This window comes from Arachis hypogaea, chromosome 17, assembly GCF_003086295.3.
Source record: "Arachis hypogaea cultivar Tifrunner chromosome 17, arahy.Tifrunner.gnm2.J5K5, whole genome shotgun sequence".
Taxonomy (NCBI): Eukaryota; Viridiplantae; Streptophyta; class Magnoliopsida; order Fabales; family Fabaceae; genus Arachis; species Arachis hypogaea.
In genome coordinates, this window is record NC_092052.1 from 130,722,947 (window position 1) to 130,745,618 (window position 22,672).

Consider the following 22,672-nt stretch of genomic DNA (forward strand, 5'->3'; position numbering starts at 1 on the left):
TGTTTTTTTTTTTGTTTTAAAAAGTTGTGGGCCCCACTTGAGGTTGAGGACTCACCAACAAATCTCCCCCTCATCAACTCAAGTGGGGATAGGCTGCTCCACCAAACCCAACTTCTCTTTGCAAGAATCAAACTTCACTACAGGTAAACTCTTAGTCATCATATCTGAACCATTATCATCAGTATGGATCTTCTTAAGTTCATATGACTTCATCTCAAGCGCTTGATGTATCCAATGATACCTCACCTCTATGTGCTTCGATCTAGAATGAAACGTCGGATTCCTGCTAAGATGGATAGCACTCTGACTGTCATAAAATAACATAAACTTCTCTTGATTGATGCCTAACTCTTGTAGAAATTTCTTCATCCACAAGGGATCCTTAGAAGCTTCAACAACAACAATGTATTCTGCCTCTGTAGTAGACAAAGAAACACATTTCAGAAGTCGAGATTGCCACGACACAGCTCCCCCTGCAAAAGTCATCATATAACCAGAAGTAGACTTCCTTGAATCAAGATCCCCAGCCATATCCGCATCTGTGTAACCATCCAACACAGGTTGGTCACTCCCAAAGCATAAACAAACTCTGGAAGTACCATTAAGGTATCTAAGAATCTACTTCACTGCTTGCCAGTGTTCCTTGCTAGGATTAGAGAGGAACCGACTAACAACTCCAACGGCATGAGCAATATCCGGCCTGGTGTAAATCATAGCATACATCAAACTGCCAACTACAGATGCATATGGAATCTTCTTCATTTCTGCTTTCTCTTTCTCACTTGTAGGACATTGCTGCGAACTCAGCTTGAAATGACTAGCAAGTGGAGTATTAACAGGTTTAGAATTACTCATGCTAAACCTCTCTAAAACCTTCTCAATATACTTCTGCTGCGACAACCACAGTTTCCCATTCTTCCTATCACGAGTGATACTCATGCCACGGATTTTCTTTGCAGGACCCAAATCCTTCATAGCAAAAGATCTGTTCAAGTCTTTCTTAAGACTTTCAATCTTTTTAGTGTCATGACCAACAATTAACATGTCATCAACATAAAGCAAGAGAATTATAAAATCACCATCAGAGAATTTCTTAACATATACACAATGATCAGAAGAAGTCTTACTATACCCATGACCTTCCATGAAGGAATCAAACTTCGTGTACCACTGCCTTGGCGCTTGCTTCAGCCCATATAAGCTCTTCTTCAACTTGCATACAAGGTGCTCCTTTTCTTTAACCTTGAAACCCTCTGGTTGCTCCATATAAATTTCTTTATCTATGTCACCGTGAAGGAATGCAGTCTTCACATCAAGCTGCTCAACCTCTAAATTCAAACTAGCTGCCAATCCAAGCACAACTCGAATAGAGGACATCTTCACAACTGGAGAGAAAATATCCACAAAATCAATACCTTTCTTTTGCTCAAAGCCTTTCATAACCAATCGAGCTTTGTACCTTGGCCGTGAGACATTTTTATCTGCTTTCAATTTGAACACCATTTATTTTTGAATGCTCTCTTACCCTTCGGCAACTTCACCAATTCAAACGTATGATTCTCATGCAAGGATTTCATTTCTTCTTGCATGGCCTTCAACCAATCTTCCTTATGCTCATCAGACATAGCTTCCTGGTAGCTCTCTGGCTCTCCAGTCTCAGTGTTCATCACATACTCACGAGGAGAGTATTTTTGAGAAGAATGACGCTCTCTAGTAGATCTTATCAATTCAGGCTCAACTGGTGGTTCAAGTGGAACTTCAACATCTAGTAGAACTTCTGCATCTGGCACCTCAGGTTGAGGTGTAGGTTCATCATGCAAATCATCACCATCATTATCAACTTGTACATCTCCCCCATCAACAGAAGGTCTAGTGGAAAGACTAAATTCATCATTAGCAGAACGTCTAACAGTTATTGTTGGCTTATCTGTCTTCTCAAGATCTTCAATAGTTTGGTCTTCAAGAAAAATCACATCTCGGCTTCTAATTATTTTCTTGCTCACCGGATCCCATAATCTGTAACCAAAGTCTTCATGACCATAACCAATGAAGATACACTGCTTTGACTTTCCATAAAGTTTGGACCTTTCATCTCTTGGGATGTGAACAAAAGCCCTACAGCCGAACACTCGCAAGTGACTATAGGAGACATCTTTTTCTCTCCAAACTTTTTCTGGAATATCACCATTTAATGGAACTGAAGGAGAAAGGTTGATCAAATCTACTGCAGTCCTCATCGCTTCACCCCAAAAGGATTTAGGTAACTTTGCATGAGAGAGCATACACCTGACTCTGTCATTGATAGTGCGATTTATTCTCTCTGCAACTCCATTATGTTGAGGAGTCTTAGGAACCGTCTTCTCAAGCTTGATCCCATGTTCTTTACAATACTCTTCAAATGGACCCCTATATTCACCACCATTATCTGCTCGAACACATTTCAATTTCCTTCCTGTTTCTCTTTCAACACTTGCATGAAAGTGTTTGAAGATTCCGAGCACCTGGTCTTTAGATTTCAAAAATAAAAGCCCACACTTTTCAAGAATAATCATCAATAAAAGTAACAAAATATGATGCACTACCTAGTGTCTTAGCATCCATAGTGCAAACATCAGTGTGAACTAAATCTAGAACATGTGATCTCCTATGAGGTCCAAAATTATGAAATGATACTCTAGCATGTTTTCCAACAAAATAATGAGTACAAGTATTTTAAGTTGTACCTTTCACTGGGAGTGCTTCTTGGCTAAGACGCTTAGTTCTTTCTCGTTCAAGTGACTAAGACGTATATCCACAAATCAGAAGAGGAATCATCAGCTACATTCACCTCTTCTTTGCACAACTTTGCTTGCAACCGGTAGAGAGTAGTGAGACTATTGTCTTCTCTAGCAACAATGAGAGCCCCTTTAGTAATCTTGTATTTTTCACTACCAAAGGAAGTACAATATCCCTCTTGATCCAATGCCTTCACTGAAATGAGATTGAACCGCATATCTGACGCATGCCTAACATTCTTCAACTGCAACTTGTATCCTATGTTAGTTTCAAGCCACATATCACCCATACCAATGATATCACACACTCCTTTATCTCCCAATTTGATCTTGCCAAAATTTCCAGCAGTATAAGAAGTGAAAAATTCACGCCTCGGAGTAACATGACATGAGGTACCAGAGTCCATAATCCAAGTGGAATCATCACAGACAATATTCACATAATTTTCATAATATGTGATAAGAACATCTTCATAAATAATAGTAGCAGTTTCTTTATCACTATCTTTACCTTTGTCTTCGTTTCTTACCCTTGATTGTTCTCTTTTTAAGAACATATAATACCTCTTGATATGCCCCGGCTTGCCACAATGGTGACAAATGAACTCCTTTCTAGGCTTGTACTTTCCTCTTGACTTGCTTTGACTCTCTGACTTGTTAAAACTGTGAGGTTTTCTACTTTGACTTCTCTCCCGTGACTTTGAAACAAGTGCTTCTGACTGGGAGGAGGCATTAGTCAAATCTCGCTCTCTTCTTCTGGCTTCTTCATTCAACATGCTCTCTTTAACCATTGCTAACGTCAACTTCCCGTTTGGAGCTGAGTTAGTTAGTGTCACAACTAGAACTTCCCAACTATCAGGCAAAGAGCTCAACAACAACAAGGCTTGCAACTCATCATTCAAAGTGATTTCATCATTTGTCAGTTGATTCACCGTCTCTTGAAAAATGCTCATCAAGTGCTCTGGTATTGATTTACCTTCAGTATACTTCATATTAACAAGCTTCCTAATCAAGAATGCTTTGTTTTTCACATTCTTCCTCTCATATAACTCCTTCAATTTGTTCCACATCTTCTCGGCATTCATTTCGGTGTCAACATGTGGATAAACGCCAAGATCAAGCCATTGCCTAATCAAAGCAACTGCCTTCCAATTCAGCTTCTTCCATTCAGCATCAAATTTAGTACCTTTGGATTTATCCCCCTCTACAGGATCATACAAGTCCTTGCTATACAACATATCTTCTATGAGGGTCTTCCAAATTGAGTAATTTTGAGAATTCAATTTGACCATATTCGGTCCATGAGTATTTTTCTCCATTTAATCAGCATAGAGATAAACAACCAAAGCTCTAGATACCACTTTGTTGGGAAAAACTCAACAAAGGTTCAAACAAGAACCTGTCTAATAGCAGAAGTACCAAAAATAATTTTTCCACAACCTTTGCGATTAAATAGGCAATACCAAAGATACTCTAAGCAGCAAATGTAATGGCATAAATTAAATAATCAGACACCAGAATTTTAACGTGGAAAAACTCCCAAAAGAGGGACAAAAAACCCACGGGACCTAGTCCAATAAAATCTTCCACTATCAAAATAATGGATACACAATCAGTCTTCCTAGTAGCACTAGGGCATCTCCACAATCAACAAAATACATCATCAAAACTGATGAAATCAACATAAACCATCTACAAAGTGGGTATCTCAAATCAGGCAAAAGAGAAGGCAATACAACTAACAAGTTATATGCTAATGTTCATCTCTATACCATGAATAACATACTAAAATTTCATAAAAAATGGAGCAAATTTACCTTTTCTTCTTCTCCAACACCGAAACCACGCTGCTTCTTTCCTTTCATTCAAAATGATTAGGGCTGCACACGGATCAGATCGGATCGGATATAGCCTAAAACTCTATCCGATCTGCACTGTACTCATCGGATCTGATCCACTACAAGAGACGCGGGACTTAGCAGCCAAAGATTGTCGGCCGTTGTCCCAAACCGCTGCAGCTTCGTTAAATTGATGCGGTTCCTAGTGCGTAATTAAGCCCCGCTCCAATTGTTTTGACCTGAGGCGGTTTTGAGCATTCACCGCATCAAATAACCTGGGGGAAGAGGGGTTTTGCGTTTCCGTAAGATACCCAAAGAAAAATTATCAGTAACCATAACACTTCAGTCTTTGGCGCGAGAACCCCAGCAGCGCAAAGGTGAGTCAAGCACTGGTCTCCTCCTCCGCCGTCGTGGCTCTTCCCTCTGTCAGTTCCAGCTTGCACGTTCGCTTCATCGTTCTTCCCGGTCACCAGTCTCCTCCCTCAGCCATGTAGCTCCCGTGCGCGAAGGTAAAGTGGAAGGGGTCCGAGTCTTCTCCTTCTGCCGTGCATGTCCGTGACATTGTCAGCGTCCTCCCCAGCCACCCGTCCCTGTGTCATCGTCGGCAACCTTCTCCTCTTGCCCTGTTGTGCGTTGCGGATCGCAAGAGACTCCCCTCTAAGTCGTATGTTCCCTTCCATTCTCCCAATTTAATTTTGGTGGCTGTTTGTAAATTAATCTTGCATCTGATCCTTGTGACTTCTGATTTAATTTGTCCCCAATTTAATTTTGGTGGCTGTTGGCCAAATTTTTCTTCCCCAATTTAACATTCAGATTCAATTTGTCCCTAATTTCTGAACCCCACTCTTGATATGTTTGTGTTTACTGCTTCGGCTCATTTCACTAAAAACCCAAATGTTTCCCATCTCAGTTTTAATAAGAAAAAAGAGAATATAGGGGGATGCTTTAGGGTTTAATGTCCAAACCCATCACTTTCAAGTGAGTGTGTTTCTGATCTAACCAATTTTTTCTTCTTTATTCTCCTGAAGTTTACAGTTCTAATCCTGCTTATGGATATTTGTTTTTTAGGAAAATTTCTATTCTAATGCGTTGATCTATTGATTAATTAATTTGTTCACTAATCACTGGTTGATATTTTAGATTTTGATTTCTCAGTTTATCTGTCTAGGCATATAGTTGTATAGTAAACCAATAGCAATACGTTGTTGGTATGGGTTTGGTTGATTTGTACTGTGTTTTCAATAGGATCCACCTGAAGACGCAATTGTGACAATGTGTGGCCATGTCTTCTGTTATCAATGTGTATCAGATTACTTGAATGGTGATGATAATACATGCCCTGCTCGTGGTTGTAAAGCAGCACTTGCAGAAAGGGAACTGGAAGGGCGAAAGGGAACTGGAAGGGCGTGAAACCATCGTTCTTCCTTCCGCCGTGCTCATCCTTGTCGTCGTGGAGTCGCGTGGCTGCCCATCCGTCTTGGTGTTGTGGTCGTTGTCCTCTTCATCCTTCCCCTTTGCCCTATTGTGCGCTACTCGATCACTCTCTCCCTTCTCACTGGTTCGTTCTTCCTCTTGCCCTGTTGTTCTAATTTCATCCCTTTGTCCCAATTTAATTTATTTGCTTGTTGTTCTACTAATTTTGCTCCAATTTCATCCCTTTATCTTCGGCCTTTTGTTCGACTTTATCCTGATTCAATCACTATTCTATTTCAATCCCTATTCTTGGTCTAGAAACATCGATTGTGTTCCAACCTAGCCCTCTATTTGTGCAATATCTCTATCAATTTTTGTTATTGCAATTTCTTTTATCCATTTTCTATTTGCTGTTACTGAGTTTTGTCTTGTGATTTGCGTTTGTTTTGTGTTAATGATCTTACTCGTACCTGACCTCCATGTGGTAGCTTTTCTTCTTCCCAAGTTTGCCTAATTGAATTGCTTTTAGTAATTCCACATAGTTATTAGACGAAACAAGTCTATTTTATTGCCATGGTGTCATTTTCCATTTCATCCTTGGTGGTATATTTAGGAGGTTTGTTTACGAAACTTTATTTACCTTCATCCTGTTTAATGTGGCTATGCAGCCTACATCTATTCATAACATATATTTTCAAGTTTAATTACCTGTAAAACCGCATCAGTTGAAAGGGTTTATTCCTTTCACCAAAGCTGGTTATGAGACTTTAAAAACACTTGTAGTGTTTAGGATTTGAACATTTGTGTACGCTTGATATTTTTATATTCCCCCCTTTTGATGAGCATGGAGTTATATGAGATGTTATATTTTGGTACGTGTATTCCATGATGAAAACTTAAGTCTTTATTTATCTTTCCACCATGTAAAAAATTTTGGATGCAGATCTTGAAGGCAAGACAGATCTCAAGATTCTTGCTTTAGAGGTTGTGGAAGAACTTAGAACTAAAAGCAGAGAAGCAAGTCAGTTATTAGTTATCACCCTTAAATGCTAAGATCCACGTGTCTTGTCAGTGTTGTAAACTCTGGATCATTGTTTGACCTTTTTTCTTTTGTTGATTTCCCTTTGTCATTAAACTATTAAGATAGTTGTCTGATCACTATTTTAGAGGAGCATACTAACAATTCTTTTGACTTTCTAACAATTTTCAAACAGTCCATGCTCCTGTTAGATGCCTTTAACAAAGACAGGGCATCTTTACCTCAACCTCTGCCAAATCCACCTCCTTTGGCTCCCATTCCTGTTGCTGCTCCTGACCCTCGAACACAAGAGATGATAAATGAGAAGTTGAAGAAAGCCGAGGACCTTGGTAAGCCACTGATATGATATTCTTTAGCTCATTGGTAGACTGAGGAGAGATGACCTCTTTAAGGAAAAAGCCCTTTAATTTATATTTAATATATAAGTTTGGATTAATGAATAGGCGAGCAAGGAAAGGTTGATGAGGCGCAAAAAGCATTGGAAGAAGCCGAAGCACTTAAGAAGGTCCTTCACTTTTTATACTATGGTTTTGTTTGTCTTGCTATTGAAATCATTTTGGGTACTGTTTGCTTATTTAAATCGAAGAGTTCATATATATCTGCTGTGATTTTTTCTTGTTAATTTTTATCTGTGTGTTAACAATCTGATTTTGTGTCAGCTTCCGACAAGGCAGGAGCCTGTAGTGGATAATTCAAATTCTTCAAAATATACAGCTGCTGATGTGCGGATTGTGAGTAGATTTCCTGTGTTCTATAACTTTAATGAGATAATATGCACTCATATTTCGATTACATTTCAAATGATGCATCAAAATAAATGAAATGTGTAATGTCAAGTCTTTTTCCATATTCTTGCATCCAACCATTTCACTGCAACTTGTACTCATGAGCATTTTTCTTTTTTTTTTTTCGATGTAAATGGCTTTCCTTAGATTATATCAATTGATTCTTATGTTTTCTTATTCATATATAACTACTCAGACTGATCAGAAGCTACGCGTGTGTGACATATGTGGAGCATTTTTTAGTGTATATGACAGGTAACAACTGATCCTATGCAATACATCTTTTTACCCATCTTTAAGTTTTGATAGGAATTTATGGAGTTATAATTTGGGGTTTCAAGTGCTTCAGCTTTACCTTAAAGTTTCTTGCCACTTCAACTAAATCCATGAATGAATTACTTAATGTTTCTTTTTATCTTTTTTTTTTTAAGAAAAACATAAAAGGAAATTCCATCTTCCAAATAAGGAAAGTGTGAAAGTTCATCCTTATCTTTAATTAAGAATTGAGTATACATATGATTGTGCATCTGATCTATTATAACTTCAGGAAGAAAGCCAAGGGCCGCAAAAAATGAAAGGCACTTATTTTTTGTTGGTAAAATTTAATATTAAGACTGTAAGAAGTAGGAGAGTAAAAAAAGTGAGGAAGCAGATGCCTCAAAGACTTATTTGGTGTTTCTCTCAGTACTTACTTTTCTATTTGACTACTCTTTGGTAGTCAGTGAAATTTCTTCAACAAGATAGTATGCTAGTACCACTTTCTTATCGATTCACTTGTTTGAAAATTCAATAAGTAACCAAAAGGCTTGTCACAGGAATCCATGATAGATCAGAAGATGGCATTACGGAAGAAGTGAAGATTTATGTTGGTGCAAATATGCTAAATTAAAAAAGCCACTGTATATATTGAAAGTGTTCAAGCTTCGGATGGTTCATGGTTTGCTACTCCCTTTTTGGAAACCACTATTTTCAAGTTTTTCTATTGTTATAGTTGATTTATGCATGTTGTGGTTTTGCTCTCTTGCTTTTAGCATGAATGGAACTTTGTTAGTTTAGTAGACCTCTAAACTACTCAAATCTGCTTAACATGTATGGTTCATGGGGAGTTTGCTTCACTTATGCCACATGGTTTAGGATAAATGAGTTGATTGCTTCTGGAAAGAGTTATAGTGATTCCCCAGCCATTTGTAAAGCTTGTGAATTTTTGATGGAGTTGTTACTGTCTCCAATCTCAAAAGTCCTGGACATGGTGTGAGGTTGTCATCTGCTTAATTACTATTTACATAAATTTTTAACTTTCAGTTAAATCTGTTCCTGAGATTGATGATGTTGAACATTTTAGTGAACTTAATTGATTATTCTTATTTGAGTGAGACAAGATCCAGGAGGATATTTCTTCAACATTATTTATATTCATTTTTATGTGTGGCTTTGAAGTATTGATAACGTGACAAAGTTAATGAAAAATGGCATAAACAATTGTAATTAGTCATTTTTTTAAAGCACATGTATGAAATTGCGGCGGTTTAAAACCGTGTATTTTTTTAAAAAACCTCAGAGTTTTGCGGCGGTTTTAAAACCGCTGTAGTTTTTTTAAATCCACTGACCAAATAGCGGCGGTTTCAAAACCGCTGCAAAATCAATTTCTGTTTTGTAGCGGTTGTGCCAGACTGCCAGCGGTTCCTTAGAACCGCCGCTAAATCATAAAACCACCCCCTAATAGGCGACGCTTAACGAACCGCTGGAATTCCGTTTCGCGGCGGCTTAAAACCGCCGCAAGTCACTCCAAAAAGCGCCGCAATTTCCCGTTTCCTTTGTAGTGATCGGATACGATATCCGCAATTTTCCAGGCCAGATCCGATCCGTAAGTATGCGGATCGGATCGGATCGGATATCGAGTATAGCCGCATAATTCAAAAAAAATGTTTTCAAATTTCATTTGGCTATTTTTACAAAAAAATTTATTTTTCACCTGTTTAAGCATATTTAATTCTAAAATATTATCAATAAAAGTTCTCTTGAATAATAAAAAAAAAAATAATAACACAAGATTTAAGTTTAATTATTCTAAGTCGAAGTACAACATAAAAAATAAAAAACAAGATATCATAAAATTCATAAAACAACACACTAAAATTCATATCACATTAGAGTTTATTTTCTTAAACTATGCTATTTATATGTGATGTGCGGATATGCAAATTTACGGATCGGATGCGGATAATTACCGCGGATATACGGATATTATCCGATCCATGTGCAGCCCTAAAAATGAACGAGACCTCTCTCTCTCCCTAAAAAGTTGTGGACCCACTTGAAGTTGGAGACTCACCAAAAATAAATAATACGTGTGCATGAAAGAGTGAATAAATTTTTATTATCTCAGTTATATTGAGATATTAATATTAAAAAATATTAATATTATAATTTTTTATTTATATTTTTTTTTATTTATTTTACAACAAAAATGACGTTTGATTTTTTTTTAAAACGAAGAAGTTGCATGTCAACAGGGAGAATGTATTATTTCACAAAAAATTAAACAAAATTCAACCTCAAATTTTTTCCCATTTTTCTTAAAAAATTTTAATTATTAAAAAAAATTGCCAAATGCTTACTTAACGTAAATTACCAATCACTAAACTTTAACGATGAAAACCTCTTATTATTATAATCATACTCCCAAAAAATAATATCGAAATTTAATTTCTAAAACTTTTTGAGTATATATGTGAAACATTTGATTATTTTTCTCATGTTTGTAATTCTTTTAAAGATTTATTGTCATTTATATCTTTCAAAATTATTTTTATTAGTGACATCAACTTTTGGTATATTTTCGTAGTTTACCTACTTTAAATAATACACTTAAATATTTGTAATTATAATGGGTAGAAATAAAGTGTTTGTTATGTAAAATCCTACATGGCTATAGCTATGGCGTAAAATATTTGCTTAAAATGATTAAAGTAATAAATTTTGCATAAAGAGAATAAACTTTATAAAATTTTTAATGTATTAAAAAATTAAATCTTAAAACTTTTTAAAAGTAAAAATTGTTAGATAATTAAATCAAGAATATTCAAGAGAATAGTACAACTACACCATACTAGAACTATCATGAAATTAGAAGTTACAAGAATTATAAGTGATGAAACTAGAAGCTAGAAGAATCACAAGTCAAACTTTATCTCCTAGTCAAAATTGAAGGCTACAAATCAAGTTGGAAGAATCATGAACAAAGTTGTACTCATCACCTCCATACTAGAAAAATGATGAATCATGAATTGGAAGCTTCAAGATTGATGACTAAGAATTTGAAACAAAATTGAACAAGAAACTTGACTAGTAAAATTTCTACTTGTTTCTTGAAATCATTACAACTAGTGCTTAGTTGTTATAAAAATTACTATTTTATTATGAAGGTTTGCCTATATAAAGGCTTCATATGTATGTTGTTAATTATCTCTCCATGAATCAAAATACTTAGTGTTTGTTTCAAAAATTCTCTCCTTATTATTATGAGTGTTAGTGAGTTTGAGAGATGAAAAATATGATAGTGTCATTTATATGAGTGAGTGATCCTAGGGCCAATTAGTTGTGGGTATTATACTTTCATTTGGTATCAGAGCTGGTTAATCCAGCGCCTGGTGTTTGAGAGTTTGTGAGGTGTAGGAGAGTTCTCACATAGTTGTTTACTCATAGAGTCGGTATGACAAACACTTTCAATATTGTGTGGTCCGGTCCCAAGTTAGATAGGAAACTTGATTATAGTTATTGGGAGACTTTGATGTCCACCCATTTGAAGGCCCAGAACCTGTGGAATTTCATTAACCGGGTTTGCAAGAAGGAGCAGATGCTGCCCAACAAACGAGAGATCAATTGGCGCTATCTCAAATTCATCAAGGAGTAGATTATACGGTGTTTGGCAAAATAGCAAATGCCAAAAGTGCAAAGGAAGCATGGAACACGTTGAAGATGTCATACAAAGGCGTAGATAAAGCTCAAAAAGCAAAGCTACAGTCTTTGAGAAGAGAATATGAAAGGTATGAGATGTCGAGCTCAGAAACCGTTAAGCAATATTTTACTCGTGTTACAGATCTTGTCAATAAGATGAGAGTCTATGGAGAAGATATGCCCGATAGCAAAGTAGTGGAGAAAATTCTTCGCACCATGCCAATGAAGTATGACCATGTGGTGACTACGATACTAGAGTCCCACGATATGGACACTATGACGATTGCAGAATTGCAAGGAACCATGGAAAGCCACATCAATAGAATACTGGAGAAGTCAGAAAAATCAACCGAGGAAGCCCTGAAAAGCCGAGTGAATTTCAACAACGTTGCAGAATCAAGCCGTACACAAGAAGGACGAGGTCGTGGTTTTAATTTTCAAAGTAGAGGTAGAGGAAGTTTCAGAGATAGAGGTCGTGGCAATTACAACTAAGAAAGTTACAATAACTTTACACCACCTAATCAAGGAAGAGGTGGAACGAATTTTAGGCCTGTCAACCGAGGAAGAGGTCGAGGCAATTTTTATCAAGAAAGAACCAATTTCAACTGCTTTCATTGTGGAAAGTATGGACATAAAGCAGCAGATTGCAGATTCAAAGTGATGAATAATAATCAAGCACACGTTGCAGAAAATCAGCATCAAAATACTGATAACAATCCGGGTACTCAGACTTTATTTTTTACAAGTAATTCATGTGCTGAAGATGAAAATATATGGTACTTGGATAATGCTTGCAGTAATCATATGTCTGGTAGAAAGGAGTTATTTTCTTCATTAGATGATTCAGTTAAACTATTATTGAAGTTTGGTAATAGTACAAAGATCCCTATTGAAGGAAAAGGGCACATACCAATTAGGTTGAAAGATGGTTCTCTAAGTTATATTTCTGATGTTTTCTATGCTCCTGAACTTGATTACAATTTACTGAGTATGGGGCAATTATCTGAGAAGGGATATAAGATGATAACTTATCGTGGATATTGCACTGTATTTGACAACAACGGAAGGTTCATAGATAAAGCAAAGATGACTTCAAACAGAATGTTTCCATTAAAAATTCAACATGTTAATCCCTCTTGCATGAGTTCTGTGATACTTGATGATAACTGGTTGTGGCATATGCAGTTTGGGCACTTTCATTTTTCTGGCCTAAACTACCTGTCAAGAAAAGGACTTGTTTCTGGTCTACCAGGATTCATATTCCCAATTGTGTTTGTGAGATTTGTCAACTGAAAAAGAAGCACAGAGATCCATTTCCTACAGGAAAGTCTTGGAGAGCTAGAAGATTACTTGAAATTGTGCATTCAGATCTCTGTTCTGTAGAAGTTCCAAGTAATGGTGGTAGCAGGTACTTTATCACTTTTATTGATGATTTTAGTAGATATACATGGGTATACTTTCTGAAGCAGAAATCAGAAGCATGTGATGTCTTTAAGACATTCAAGGCGTTTGTCGAAAAACAAAGTGGCTGTAAAATCAAAATTCTCAGAACAGACAGAGGAACAGAATATCTTGTGTGTTCAGAATACTTTAAGCAACACGAAATTCAACACCAACTAACAACTAGATATACTCCTCAACAAAATGGAGTTGCTGAAAGAAAGAATAGAACCATCATGGATATGGTCAGATGCATGCTCAAGTCAAAACAAATGCCTAAAGAGTTTTGGGCAGAAGCAGTTGCAACAGCAGTTCATATTTTAAACAAGTGTCCAACAAAAATTGTTCGTGATAAAACTCCAGAGGAAGCTTGGAGTGGAAAGCGGCCTTCCATTCATCATTTCAGAGTCTTTGGGTGTATCGCTTATGCCCACGTACTAGATCAATTAAGGAAGAAGTTAGATAACAAAGGCGAGAAGTGTATCTTTATCGGCTATAGCACAGACTCAAAAGCATACAAGCTGTATAATCCAGAATCAAAGAAAGTGATCATGAGCAGAGACGTGACATTTGACGAGAAAGCCATGTGGGACTGGGACACAAAGACAGAAAAGCAGCGGACTATAATTCCAAATACATGTGATGAAGTAGAAGAAAGACAACCTGACACAACTGAACAACCAGAATCATCTAGAAGACCTCAAAGAGAGAGGAGACTACCTGCTAGATTAGCAGATTATGAAGTTGGCAATGACAACGATCCGTCCGATGAAGAAATCATAAATTTTGCTCTATTTTCAGATTGTGAGCCGTTGAACTTTGAAGAAGCATCTAAAGACAACAATTGGAAGAAAGCAATGGATGAGGAGATTCATGCCATTGAGAAGAATGACACATGGGAGCTGACAGATTTACCAGCAGATAAGAAGCCGATTGGAGTAAAGTGGGTTTACAAGACTAAGTACAAACCCAGTGGTGAAGTTGATCGTTTCAAAGCAAGATTAGTTGCAAAAGGATACAAACAAAAACCAGGTATCGACTACTTTGAAGTATTTGCTCCTGTTGCTAGATTAGACACTATTCGTATGATTATTTCACTCTCGGCTCAAAATAAGTGGAAGATACATCAAATGGATGTTAAGTCTGCATTTCTAAATGGCACTTTAGAAGAAGAAGTGTATGTTGAGCAACCTGTAGGATATGAAGTTCTTGGAAAAGAAGATAAAGTTTATAAATTGAAGAAAGCTTTGTACGGATTAAAGCAAGCACCAAGAGCATGGTACAAGAAGATTGATTCTTATTTCATTGAGAATGGTTTCAGAAGATGTCCGTTTGAGCATACTCTTTATATCAAGTTCGTTGAAAATGGAGATATCTTGATCGTGTGTCTTTATGTTGATGATTTGATCTTTACTGGGAACAATTTGAAGATAATTGCAGAATTCAGGGAGGCTATGATAAAGCACTTTGAAATGACAGATATGGGCTTGATGTCTTACTTTCTTGGCATTGAAGTAGTTCAAAAAGATGGTGGAATTTTCATTTCTCAAAAGAAATATGCAAATGATATTTTGAAGAAATTTCAGATGGAGCACTCAAAACCAGTTTCTACTCCAGTTGAAGAGAAGTTCAAATTGTTGAGAGAAGATAAAGGAAGAGCAGTAAATCCCACATACTACAAAAGCTTGATTGGAAGTCTGAGATACTTGACTGCGACTAGACCAGATATTGTGTTTGGAGTTGGTTTGCTTAGCAGATTTATGGAGGAGTCTTGTATCAACCATTTGCAAGCGGCAAAGAGAATTCTTCGATATATCAAAGGTACTTTAAATGATGGAATTTATTATGAGAATACTAATGAAGTAAATCTTGTTGGCTACACTGATAGTGATTGGGCCGGAGATATAGAAACAAGAAAAAGTACTTCAGGGTTTGTATTTCATCTTGGTTCTGGTGCAATTTCATGGTCATCAAAGAAACAACCAGTAGTAGCACTATCTACAGCAGAAGCAGAATATATAGCAACAGCAAGTTGTGCAACACAAGCGGTTTGGCTAAGAAGAATTCTTGAGGAGTTAAACGAGAAACAAAGTACTCCAACAACAATATTTTGTGATAACAAGTCAGCTATTGCACTTTGCAAAAATCCAGTATTCCATGGAAGATCAAAGCATATTGATATTCGATTTCACAAAATTAGAGAATTGGTGAATGAGAAAGAAGTTTTGATTGAGTACTATCCCACTGAAGACCAAGTTGCAGATATCTTTACAAAACCGTTGAAGACAGAATTATTTAACAAGGTGAAGAAGATGCTTGGAATGATAAACTCTACAAACTTGATTTAAGGGAGGCAATGTTAGATAATTAAATCAAGAATATTCAAGAGAATAGTACAACTACACCATACTAGAACTATCATGAAATTAGAAGTTACAAGAATTATAAGTGATGAAACTAGAAGCTAGAAGAATCACAAGTCAAACTTTATCTCCTAGTCAAAATTGAAGGCTACAAATCAAGTTGGAAGAATCATGAACAAAGTTGTACTCATCACCTCCATACTAGAAGAATGATGAATCATGAATTGGAAGCTTCAAGATTGATGACTAAGAATTTAAAACAAAATTGAACAAGAAACTTGACTAGTAAAATTTCTACTTGTTTCTTGAAATCATTACAACTAGTGCTTAGTTGTTATAAAAATTACTATTTTATTATGAAGGTTTGCCTATATAAAGGCTTCATATGTATGTTGTTAATTATCTCTCCATGAATCAAAATACTTAGTGTTTGTTTCAAAAATTCTCTCCTTATTATTATGAGTGTTAGTGAGTTTGAGAGATGAAAAATATGATAGTGTCATTTATATGAGTGAGTGATCCTAGAGCCAATTAGTTGTGGGTATTATACTTTCATTATATATCAGCTAGGTCTTTGATTAGTTTAGTGTAATTTATTTTTTTTTTCTATTGGTTACAATAAAATAAAGGTAAATATATTTTTTGTCTTTAAAATTTTTCAAAAATTTTTAAAAATATTTCTAACATTTAATTTTATTCAATATTATTCAACATTTAAAAATTAATTTTGATCATATGTTATGAAAATTGATAGTAATGATAAAACTGAAATATATTCATTATTTATGACATTGAAAATAAAATTAAAATTTAATTAAATCAAATATTAAGTCACAAAAAAATTAAATCAACTATTAGGAATATTTTTAAAATTTTCAAAAAATTTAAAAATAAAGTATAATTTATCCCAAAATTAATAAATCTTAAGCCCCCCACCCCCCTTTTTTTTTTATCATTAAACCATTTTTACCATGCAGTATACTACCACGAATTAAATTTACCAAATATTGAAACTAGCCGTAGAAAATTTGAATCAACTAGGTTTCCCTCGAGGGGATTCATTACATGGGACCATCGTTGTTTACGTGGCGCCTTACGATTGGTGGTTTGCTACACCCAGTTAACGCAGTAGTCAAATGTCATCTTATGTAGTGGCAGCAGCGAAGAGCACCATTTCCGATCGCATATTCGATTTTCTTTTTTCTGCAAAAAAAGAAAAAATTCAAAAGAAATTGTCCCTCTCTCTCAGTTGAGGATCATGAAACGGGCGAATCGCAGATCGAAGGAGTCAAGCCCAATCGACGATGCTTCAGCTTCCGCCGAGAAGGAAAAGCAAATGTACGAGGAGAGGATCCGCGAGCTCGAGCGAGAGAATAAAGCGTATCAGGTTCGCGATTTTGAAATTTTCCGTTTGATTCGGCGATCTTCTTTTTGGTTTCTGATCTGGATGAGAACTGTTTGGTTAGGAAAATGTGTGCGGGAAAAAAGAAGAAGAAAAATCAAGTCACTGAATCTGATATTTTGGATTTTTTTTTTCCTCCGTTTCCTTTTAATGTTTGAATGATGTTTACTGAGAATTTGACTGAGTTTAAAACTGGTGTTTGATTTTAAGAGGATAAGTTTCGTTGATTTTGACTTTTTGAAATGGAATTATTAAGAGAGATTAGTGAAGAACCAAAATCGTAGGATAGGAACGTTTTTTTTCCTTACTTCCGTATCCACTGTAATTTGGCAGATGGAAATTGCGGAACTGAAGCAGAAACAGGGAAATTATTCAGCTGCGACGAATGGAGTTGAGAAGCTTAAGAAGCATTATCTTCAAAAGCTGAACCTACTTGAAGAGCAGGTTAACATTGATCTGCACTACTAGAGTGAAAATGATTTTTGTTGTCAGGAATTTATTTTAGTACCATGGTGTTGCATGCAGGTAACTGAGTTGCAGAGTAAGTTAGCTTCTCGGTCTCAATTTTCAACTCAAAGGAAAAGAGTGGATGAGTCAAGTAGGCAGTTCCAATTTGAGATTCAAAGTTTAAAGGCTCAGAAGGTGATGTTTCTTCTCTGGATTCAGGATGCAGAATGCTGTTTTCTCCCATGTCCTCTTTTCTTTTGGGATTGACCTTTGTCATTTGCTTTTATATAGGTTCAACTGCAATGTAAGATGAAGCTAGACTCTGTGCAATTTAGAATATGCAAAGCTATGCTAGAAAAAGAAATTTTGCAGGTATCTTTTTAGTTACATATCTTCTTATGTATGAAATGTGGATATAGATACGGATGATTGTTGCTCTCAATTCGACAATTCCTGAAGTTAACTTTTAAGAGCATGATTCCCAATGAACAATTGAATCCAGCACTTCCTTTGTTAGTATATTCATCCTATGGAATCTTTGTTCGTGCATTGTCAGCTTAAGAAAGAGAGGAGAACATATGATATCAAGGTTCAAAATTTGCTGGCTTCAAATGACAGACTTAAAATGGTGGGGATCTCCTTGTGGCTTTTGATTTCCTCATTTTCTCTCCTCCATGTAGCTTTTATTCTTTTCACTTACAGCTTCTACTTTTCTCTGGATTTCCTTATGCTAGGTGTTGCAACGGAAGACAGAAGCTGCTTTTACTGCTACCAATCGTCTAAGAGAAATGATTGAAGCTCGAAAAGTTATATCAAATAGATCAGCTGGTTAGAAGACTTGAATATTGGCCTTGTTTAAATCTTCCCTTGATTTATTTTTTCCAGAACATTTATTGCTTTTCTTGCTTCTATTTTTGCTTGTTCTCATACAGGTGCTAGAAAGAGGAATAGTCAAGCAATTCATGTAAGTTCACATTTACTGAAATCATTAACTTTTTGTAGATTAATAAACATCTGGTTATTTAATAGTGTCAATTGATAAAATGACAGGCAGTTAGTTTTCTTGGCACTTGCTCGTGGTTCTTTATAGAATATCTGGATGTGACTAAATGCTATATGGTTCATAAGTTGGGTCAAACAACTACAATCTTTTGCCTCCGAATTATTTACATACTAATATACTACTCTGGGGGTTAGAATTCAATAATATTTTAGATATGTTGGACATCTTGCTTCTCCGTAGAATTTCATGATCTACATTTGTTAATTTCTAGAGGAGAATGTTATTTTTTGTCTTTAAATACTTGATCAATTAGAAAGCAATTGTTCTTTTGTAGTAGTGTCCTGATTTATATTTGGTCCCTATGAAACCATCATTTTAGACCTAAAAGGAAAAGAATCACCAAAACAATATGGCTTGTGCAGGTTGCTGAGCATGAACTTGAAGTTACAACTAGGTTACACAAGTTATGTTCTCAGTACGAATCCCGAATCGAAAAGTAAGTCTTTTGGCACTTGTCTTGTCTTCTCCTTGGCTTACATCTGTGCCTTTTTTTATAGGTTAAAGATTTAACTTTATCGTTTATTTTACAATTTATTTTGGGTTCCCTTCATAGTAATATATTTCTGGATTTTCCATCTGTCGTAACTACCATTTTGATTGTGTATTTGTATTTATCTTTATAACTAAATATATTTTACTCTAATGCATGTATTTTGATCTTTTACTTTAAAAACAATCGGCATCACTGGATTTCAAAACTTGATGGTTGAATAAATTTCTAGTCCTGTTGGAGGCTAACACTTTCTACCAGATTTTACTATAAGACTTATGGTTAGATCTTTGCTAAATTGATATTCCCGGGAATCTAGATTACAGTATTTTGCTATCTTGATTTTGTTGAAGAAAAAGTAACCAAAGGACCACTATTTTAACATTTTCAAATGTTCAGAATGGCTGCAGAAATTGGAAGGCTGAAAGAAGAAATCGAGATGCAAAGAAATGAAAATTTAAGGTGTGAAGATTGTTGCTTATTTTTTTTCTCCTGCAGTGTTGAACTCATCAGCTTGCAGAACTACACGATTAACTTTGCTTTTTGTTACTACAAGGTCTGAATTCCAGGTTGAAGAGACTGACAGCTTTGAGAAAGAGGTTGATATCCAAGATTTAAAGGAACAAATGAATGGTCTTGGTTGTCTGCTCAGAGAATTAAAATTGCAGAAGGAGATGCTTGATTCCAAGGATAAAAAGCAGGTTTGGGCCGTTGGCATGAAATAAGTAACTTATTGAGAAATATGACAACTCGTCTTTTTCTTTAAAAAATTTATTCAGAACTACCTTGCTAATTTGTTAAACTGTGGAATCTTCTAATTAGCAGGTTCTAGATCAGCCTCTTTTCACTGATGAGAGCAACCGAAAGCTACTGATGAAAATGGAAACCCCGGAAACAAATAGTTCAAGTGACAGTAATGCCAACGGGGAGAGAACAGATGAAGGAGTTTGCTGCACGTGCAGCAAGAGATCCCTATGCAAGACTACAAAATGCAAATGTCGATCCATCGGTGGTAGCTGCGGACCATCATGCGGCTGCAAACTTTTCAAGTGTACAAATAGGGAATCGAACCAAATAGAAGAAGAAACTGAAGCAATAATATCAGAAAGCATGGAGTGCAACATGAAAATGAATAATTCAGCTGTGTTTGAGCATGGAAACATAATTGCTTCTGAATGCGCTAAATTGCTTCAGAGTGCACTTATTCAAAAACCTGCTAGCTACAGAGACAACCCAGGACCAATAAAGAAGCCATTATCTGACATTCAAAACTCGCTGGTATTCTTCTTCCCCAGGACCTTTTTTTTTTTTTTAAATGGGTTTAAATGTAAGTTATGAAACTTATATCCATCCAATAATTTCTCCTATTGCATTTGCCAACTATTTCAATAATAGTAACCTAGATGAGATTTCTCCAATTTAGTAAGTGTTATATTTTGTACACTTAGTTAAGGTAAAGTGACTGTCAACACGGTATTTGAGGAGTTAATGTTCACATGTCCTACTTATTTTTGGTATAGGTTTTCCTACTATCTTACTCTAATCAACTTAACTATTCCATTGCAGGGCCAATTGGACAATCAAAAACCAGGCAAGAAAAAGACTGTGCGGAAGCCCATAATTCAGTTGGTTACCAACAATCCAATGTCCACGTCCCCAGAAAATATAAGCAGCAACAGCACTGAACAGAGTAGTTCTATTCAGTCCAATGAATTGGCAACATCAGTTGATGATGCACTTGTTACCCGTCCTTCAAGAAATCCACCACGGCGCGCCAAATCTGTGGTCGGGAAAGAGAACTACCTCACTTAACTAACTCGTCTTCCTCAAGTAGGTGTGATCCCACATTTAACCTGGCCGTTGGTGAGTGTTAAAATTCATGCGAATGCTGAATTGTTGAGTGTGGAAATTGGTGTCAATACAGGTATTTGCCTTATGTTACTACGAACCCCGAGTGTAACAACTAAACAATTTTTTATCTTTCTACCAGTGTGGGAAGTCCCTACTATTGATTGATCTAATGCCATATGTTTAGTGTTTACTTATAATTCATTACTCCATCGGAAAGATATTCAAATTTTTTTCACAAGAGTTTAATTCCTTAAGAAGTTATTTAATTGTTACTAGATGAATCAGGCTTACACCAAAATCAAGATTTCAACTTCCCCATAATTCAGATTTTTCTATACCAACTTAATCTTTCATAGTATATGGTATAAAACAAAAAAGGGTTTAACTTTAGTGGCTTTCCTTCCCTTAGTCCCTTTAGAGGGGCATAGGGGGTACAACACACTTCAAAATATTGCATTATTCTTTTTTGTATTCTTCCTTTTACAGGTTCTGAACACCAATGCTACCTTCATCCCAAGTTTCAAAATTCAAAAGATTCACATTTTTTAGTTGTTAATTTTATTTAAAACTTGATCAAATTATGGTCTTTGAGTACCAAGAGGCTTATGATAATAATGCCGAATTGCCGATCGTAGTTAAAATTTCTTCGAAACCAGATTTTTCTAAATTAATTACTAATAATAAAGTTATGTAATATTTTTTGTATTAATGTTCAAATTCATTTCTTAGAGATCACTTATTTTTTAAATTTGTTCTCTAAATATTAAATTAGTCATATTAGTTCTTGAAAAATATAATTATAAATTAAATTGATCATTCTTTTCGTTATATAAAGACTTGTTACATTAAATGTGATAGAAGTATCATGTCATGTGTCATCTAACATATCATAAATTTATAGAATTAAATTAATCTCTAAAAATACATGCGAGTTATTTTCATCTCTAAATTTTTAAAAATTGAGTCAAATTAGTCTTTATATAAATTTCTCTTATTTCTTTTTTCATAATGTTAAATTTTTAGTATTTTTTAATCCTACTAATTTTGATTTCATTTATTATACATTACTAAAAAAAATTCTCTTTAAATAAAATAATAAAAATATATATTATTAATTTTATATATACCTATCTAAAAAATTTATGGATATAATTATAATTAAGGTGATGTCCAGTTTGTTCCATAAAATTTCACTCATTAAAATAGTCTTGAGTTTTGAAAATGATCAAATTGGTTCATGTATTTACAAATTGTAAATTTCTTTCGTCCTTAGTTCAACTGTTGTTAATACATTATTGATATGGAATGTTAAAGTATTAAAATAAGTGTTCTAAATTGATTAACCAGGCCCATTTTAATAAATTGGTTTAGAATTTGGTCAAAAGACTAAAATGAATCAAATTAGCTAATTTGAGACACCTATTTAATAACACTAGAGTCTTAACCATGTCACCTTATTGTGAATGATGTCACACTAGTTTAACTCTTTATGTCAATATTATCTTAATGACAAGTTGAATTAGGGATAAAGGAGATTCACAACTTGTACATTTATTAAAGACCAATTTGATTATTTCCAAAAGTCATAAATTGTTTTGATAAATCATAGAAATTTTAGAGACCAAACTAGATATTGCGTCAATTATAATTCTTTGCCAAAGTAATCAATAATTAAATTATTAAAAAATGCTAAATTTTGCATAAATTTTATTTTCTTTTATTATAAATGATTAAAATTTAAACTAATAAAATTGTTATAATTCAAAAAAAAAAGTGTAAAAGACTAAAATTTTAAAATGACAACTATATT

General features: G+C 35.1%; 3 protein-coding genes across 3 annotated transcripts; all 3 read left to right on the forward strand.

The window, feature by feature from the left end:
* Positions 1-7,162: 7,162 nt before the first annotated feature.
* LOC112763974 (uncharacterized) lies at positions 7,163-8,424 on the forward strand. Its single transcript, XM_025809503.3, has 5 exons — positions 7,163-7,393; positions 7,508-7,569; positions 7,724-7,795; positions 8,046-8,104; positions 8,397-8,424. The coding sequence occupies exons 1-5, from the start codon at positions 7,243-7,245 to the stop codon at positions 8,422-8,424; spliced, it is 372 nt and encodes a 123-aa protein (XP_025665288.1). The 5' UTR covers positions 7,163-7,242.
* A 3,403-nt stretch (positions 8,425-11,827) lies between these two features.
* Positions 11,828-13,099, forward strand: LOC140180774 (uncharacterized). The gene is made up of 3 exons (XM_072222067.1): positions 11,828-12,178; positions 12,333-12,463; positions 12,604-13,099. Exons 1-3 carry the CDS (start codon positions 11,828-11,830, stop codon positions 13,097-13,099), a joined length of 978 nt encoding a protein of 325 aa, XP_072078168.1.
* A 3,649-nt stretch (positions 13,100-16,748) lies between these two features.
* Positions 16,749-21,061, forward strand: LOC112764609 (kinesin-like protein KIN-4C). Its single transcript, XM_025810294.3, has 12 exons — positions 16,749-16,996; positions 17,345-17,455; positions 17,537-17,653; positions 17,750-17,830; positions 18,015-18,086; positions 18,193-18,286; positions 18,391-18,422; positions 18,884-18,957; positions 19,411-19,473; positions 19,568-19,712; positions 19,834-20,289; positions 20,578-21,061. The coding sequence occupies exons 1-12, from the start codon at positions 16,868-16,870 to the stop codon at positions 20,821-20,823; spliced, it is 1,620 nt and encodes a 539-aa protein (XP_025666079.1). The 5' UTR covers positions 16,749-16,867; the 3' UTR covers positions 20,824-21,061.
* The last annotated feature ends 1,611 nt before the right edge of the window (positions 21,062-22,672 follow it).

What these genes read in the sequence shown, in the direction of transcription:
- LOC112763974 (XM_025809503.3), top strand. Translation starts at nt 7,243, where the DNA reads ATGCTCCTGTTAGATGCCTTTAACAAAGACAGGGCATCTTTACCTCAA. An exon ending in AAGCCGAAGCACTTAAGAAG is followed by an intron (nt 7,570 to 7,723) that starts GTCCTTCACTTT and finishes ATTTTGTGTCAG; the next exon opens with CTTCCGACAAGGCAGGAGCC. An exon ending in CAGCTGCTGATGTGCGGATT is followed by an intron (nt 7,796 to 8,045) that starts GTGAGTAGATTT and finishes ATAACTACTCAG; the next exon opens with ACTGATCAGAAGCTACGCGT.
- LOC112764609 (XM_025810294.3), top strand. Translation starts at nt 16,868, where the DNA reads ATGAAACGGGCGAATCGCAGATCGAAGGAGTCAAGCCCAATCGACGAT. An exon ending in TAGAAAAAGAAATTTTGCAG is followed by an intron (nt 17,831 to 18,014) that starts GTATCTTTTTAG and finishes GTGCATTGTCAG; the next exon opens with CTTAAGAAAGAGAGGAGAAC. An exon ending in TATATCAAATAGATCAGCTG is followed by an intron (nt 18,287 to 18,390) that starts GTTAGAAGACTT and finishes GTTCTCATACAG; the next exon opens with GTGCTAGAAAGAGGAATAGT.
- LOC140180774 (XM_072222067.1), top strand. Translation starts at nt 11,828, where the DNA reads ATGTCATACAAAGGCGTAGATAAAGCTCAAAAAGCAAAGCTACAGTCT. An exon ending in AGGAAGCCCTGAAAAGCCGA is followed by an intron (nt 12,179 to 12,332) that starts GTGAATTTCAAC and finishes CACCTAATCAAG; the next exon opens with GAAGAGGTGGAACGAATTTT. An exon ending in CAGCAGATTGCAGATTCAAA is followed by an intron (nt 12,464 to 12,603) that starts GTGATGAATAAT and finishes TAATGCTTGCAG; the next exon opens with TAATCATATGTCTGGTAGAA.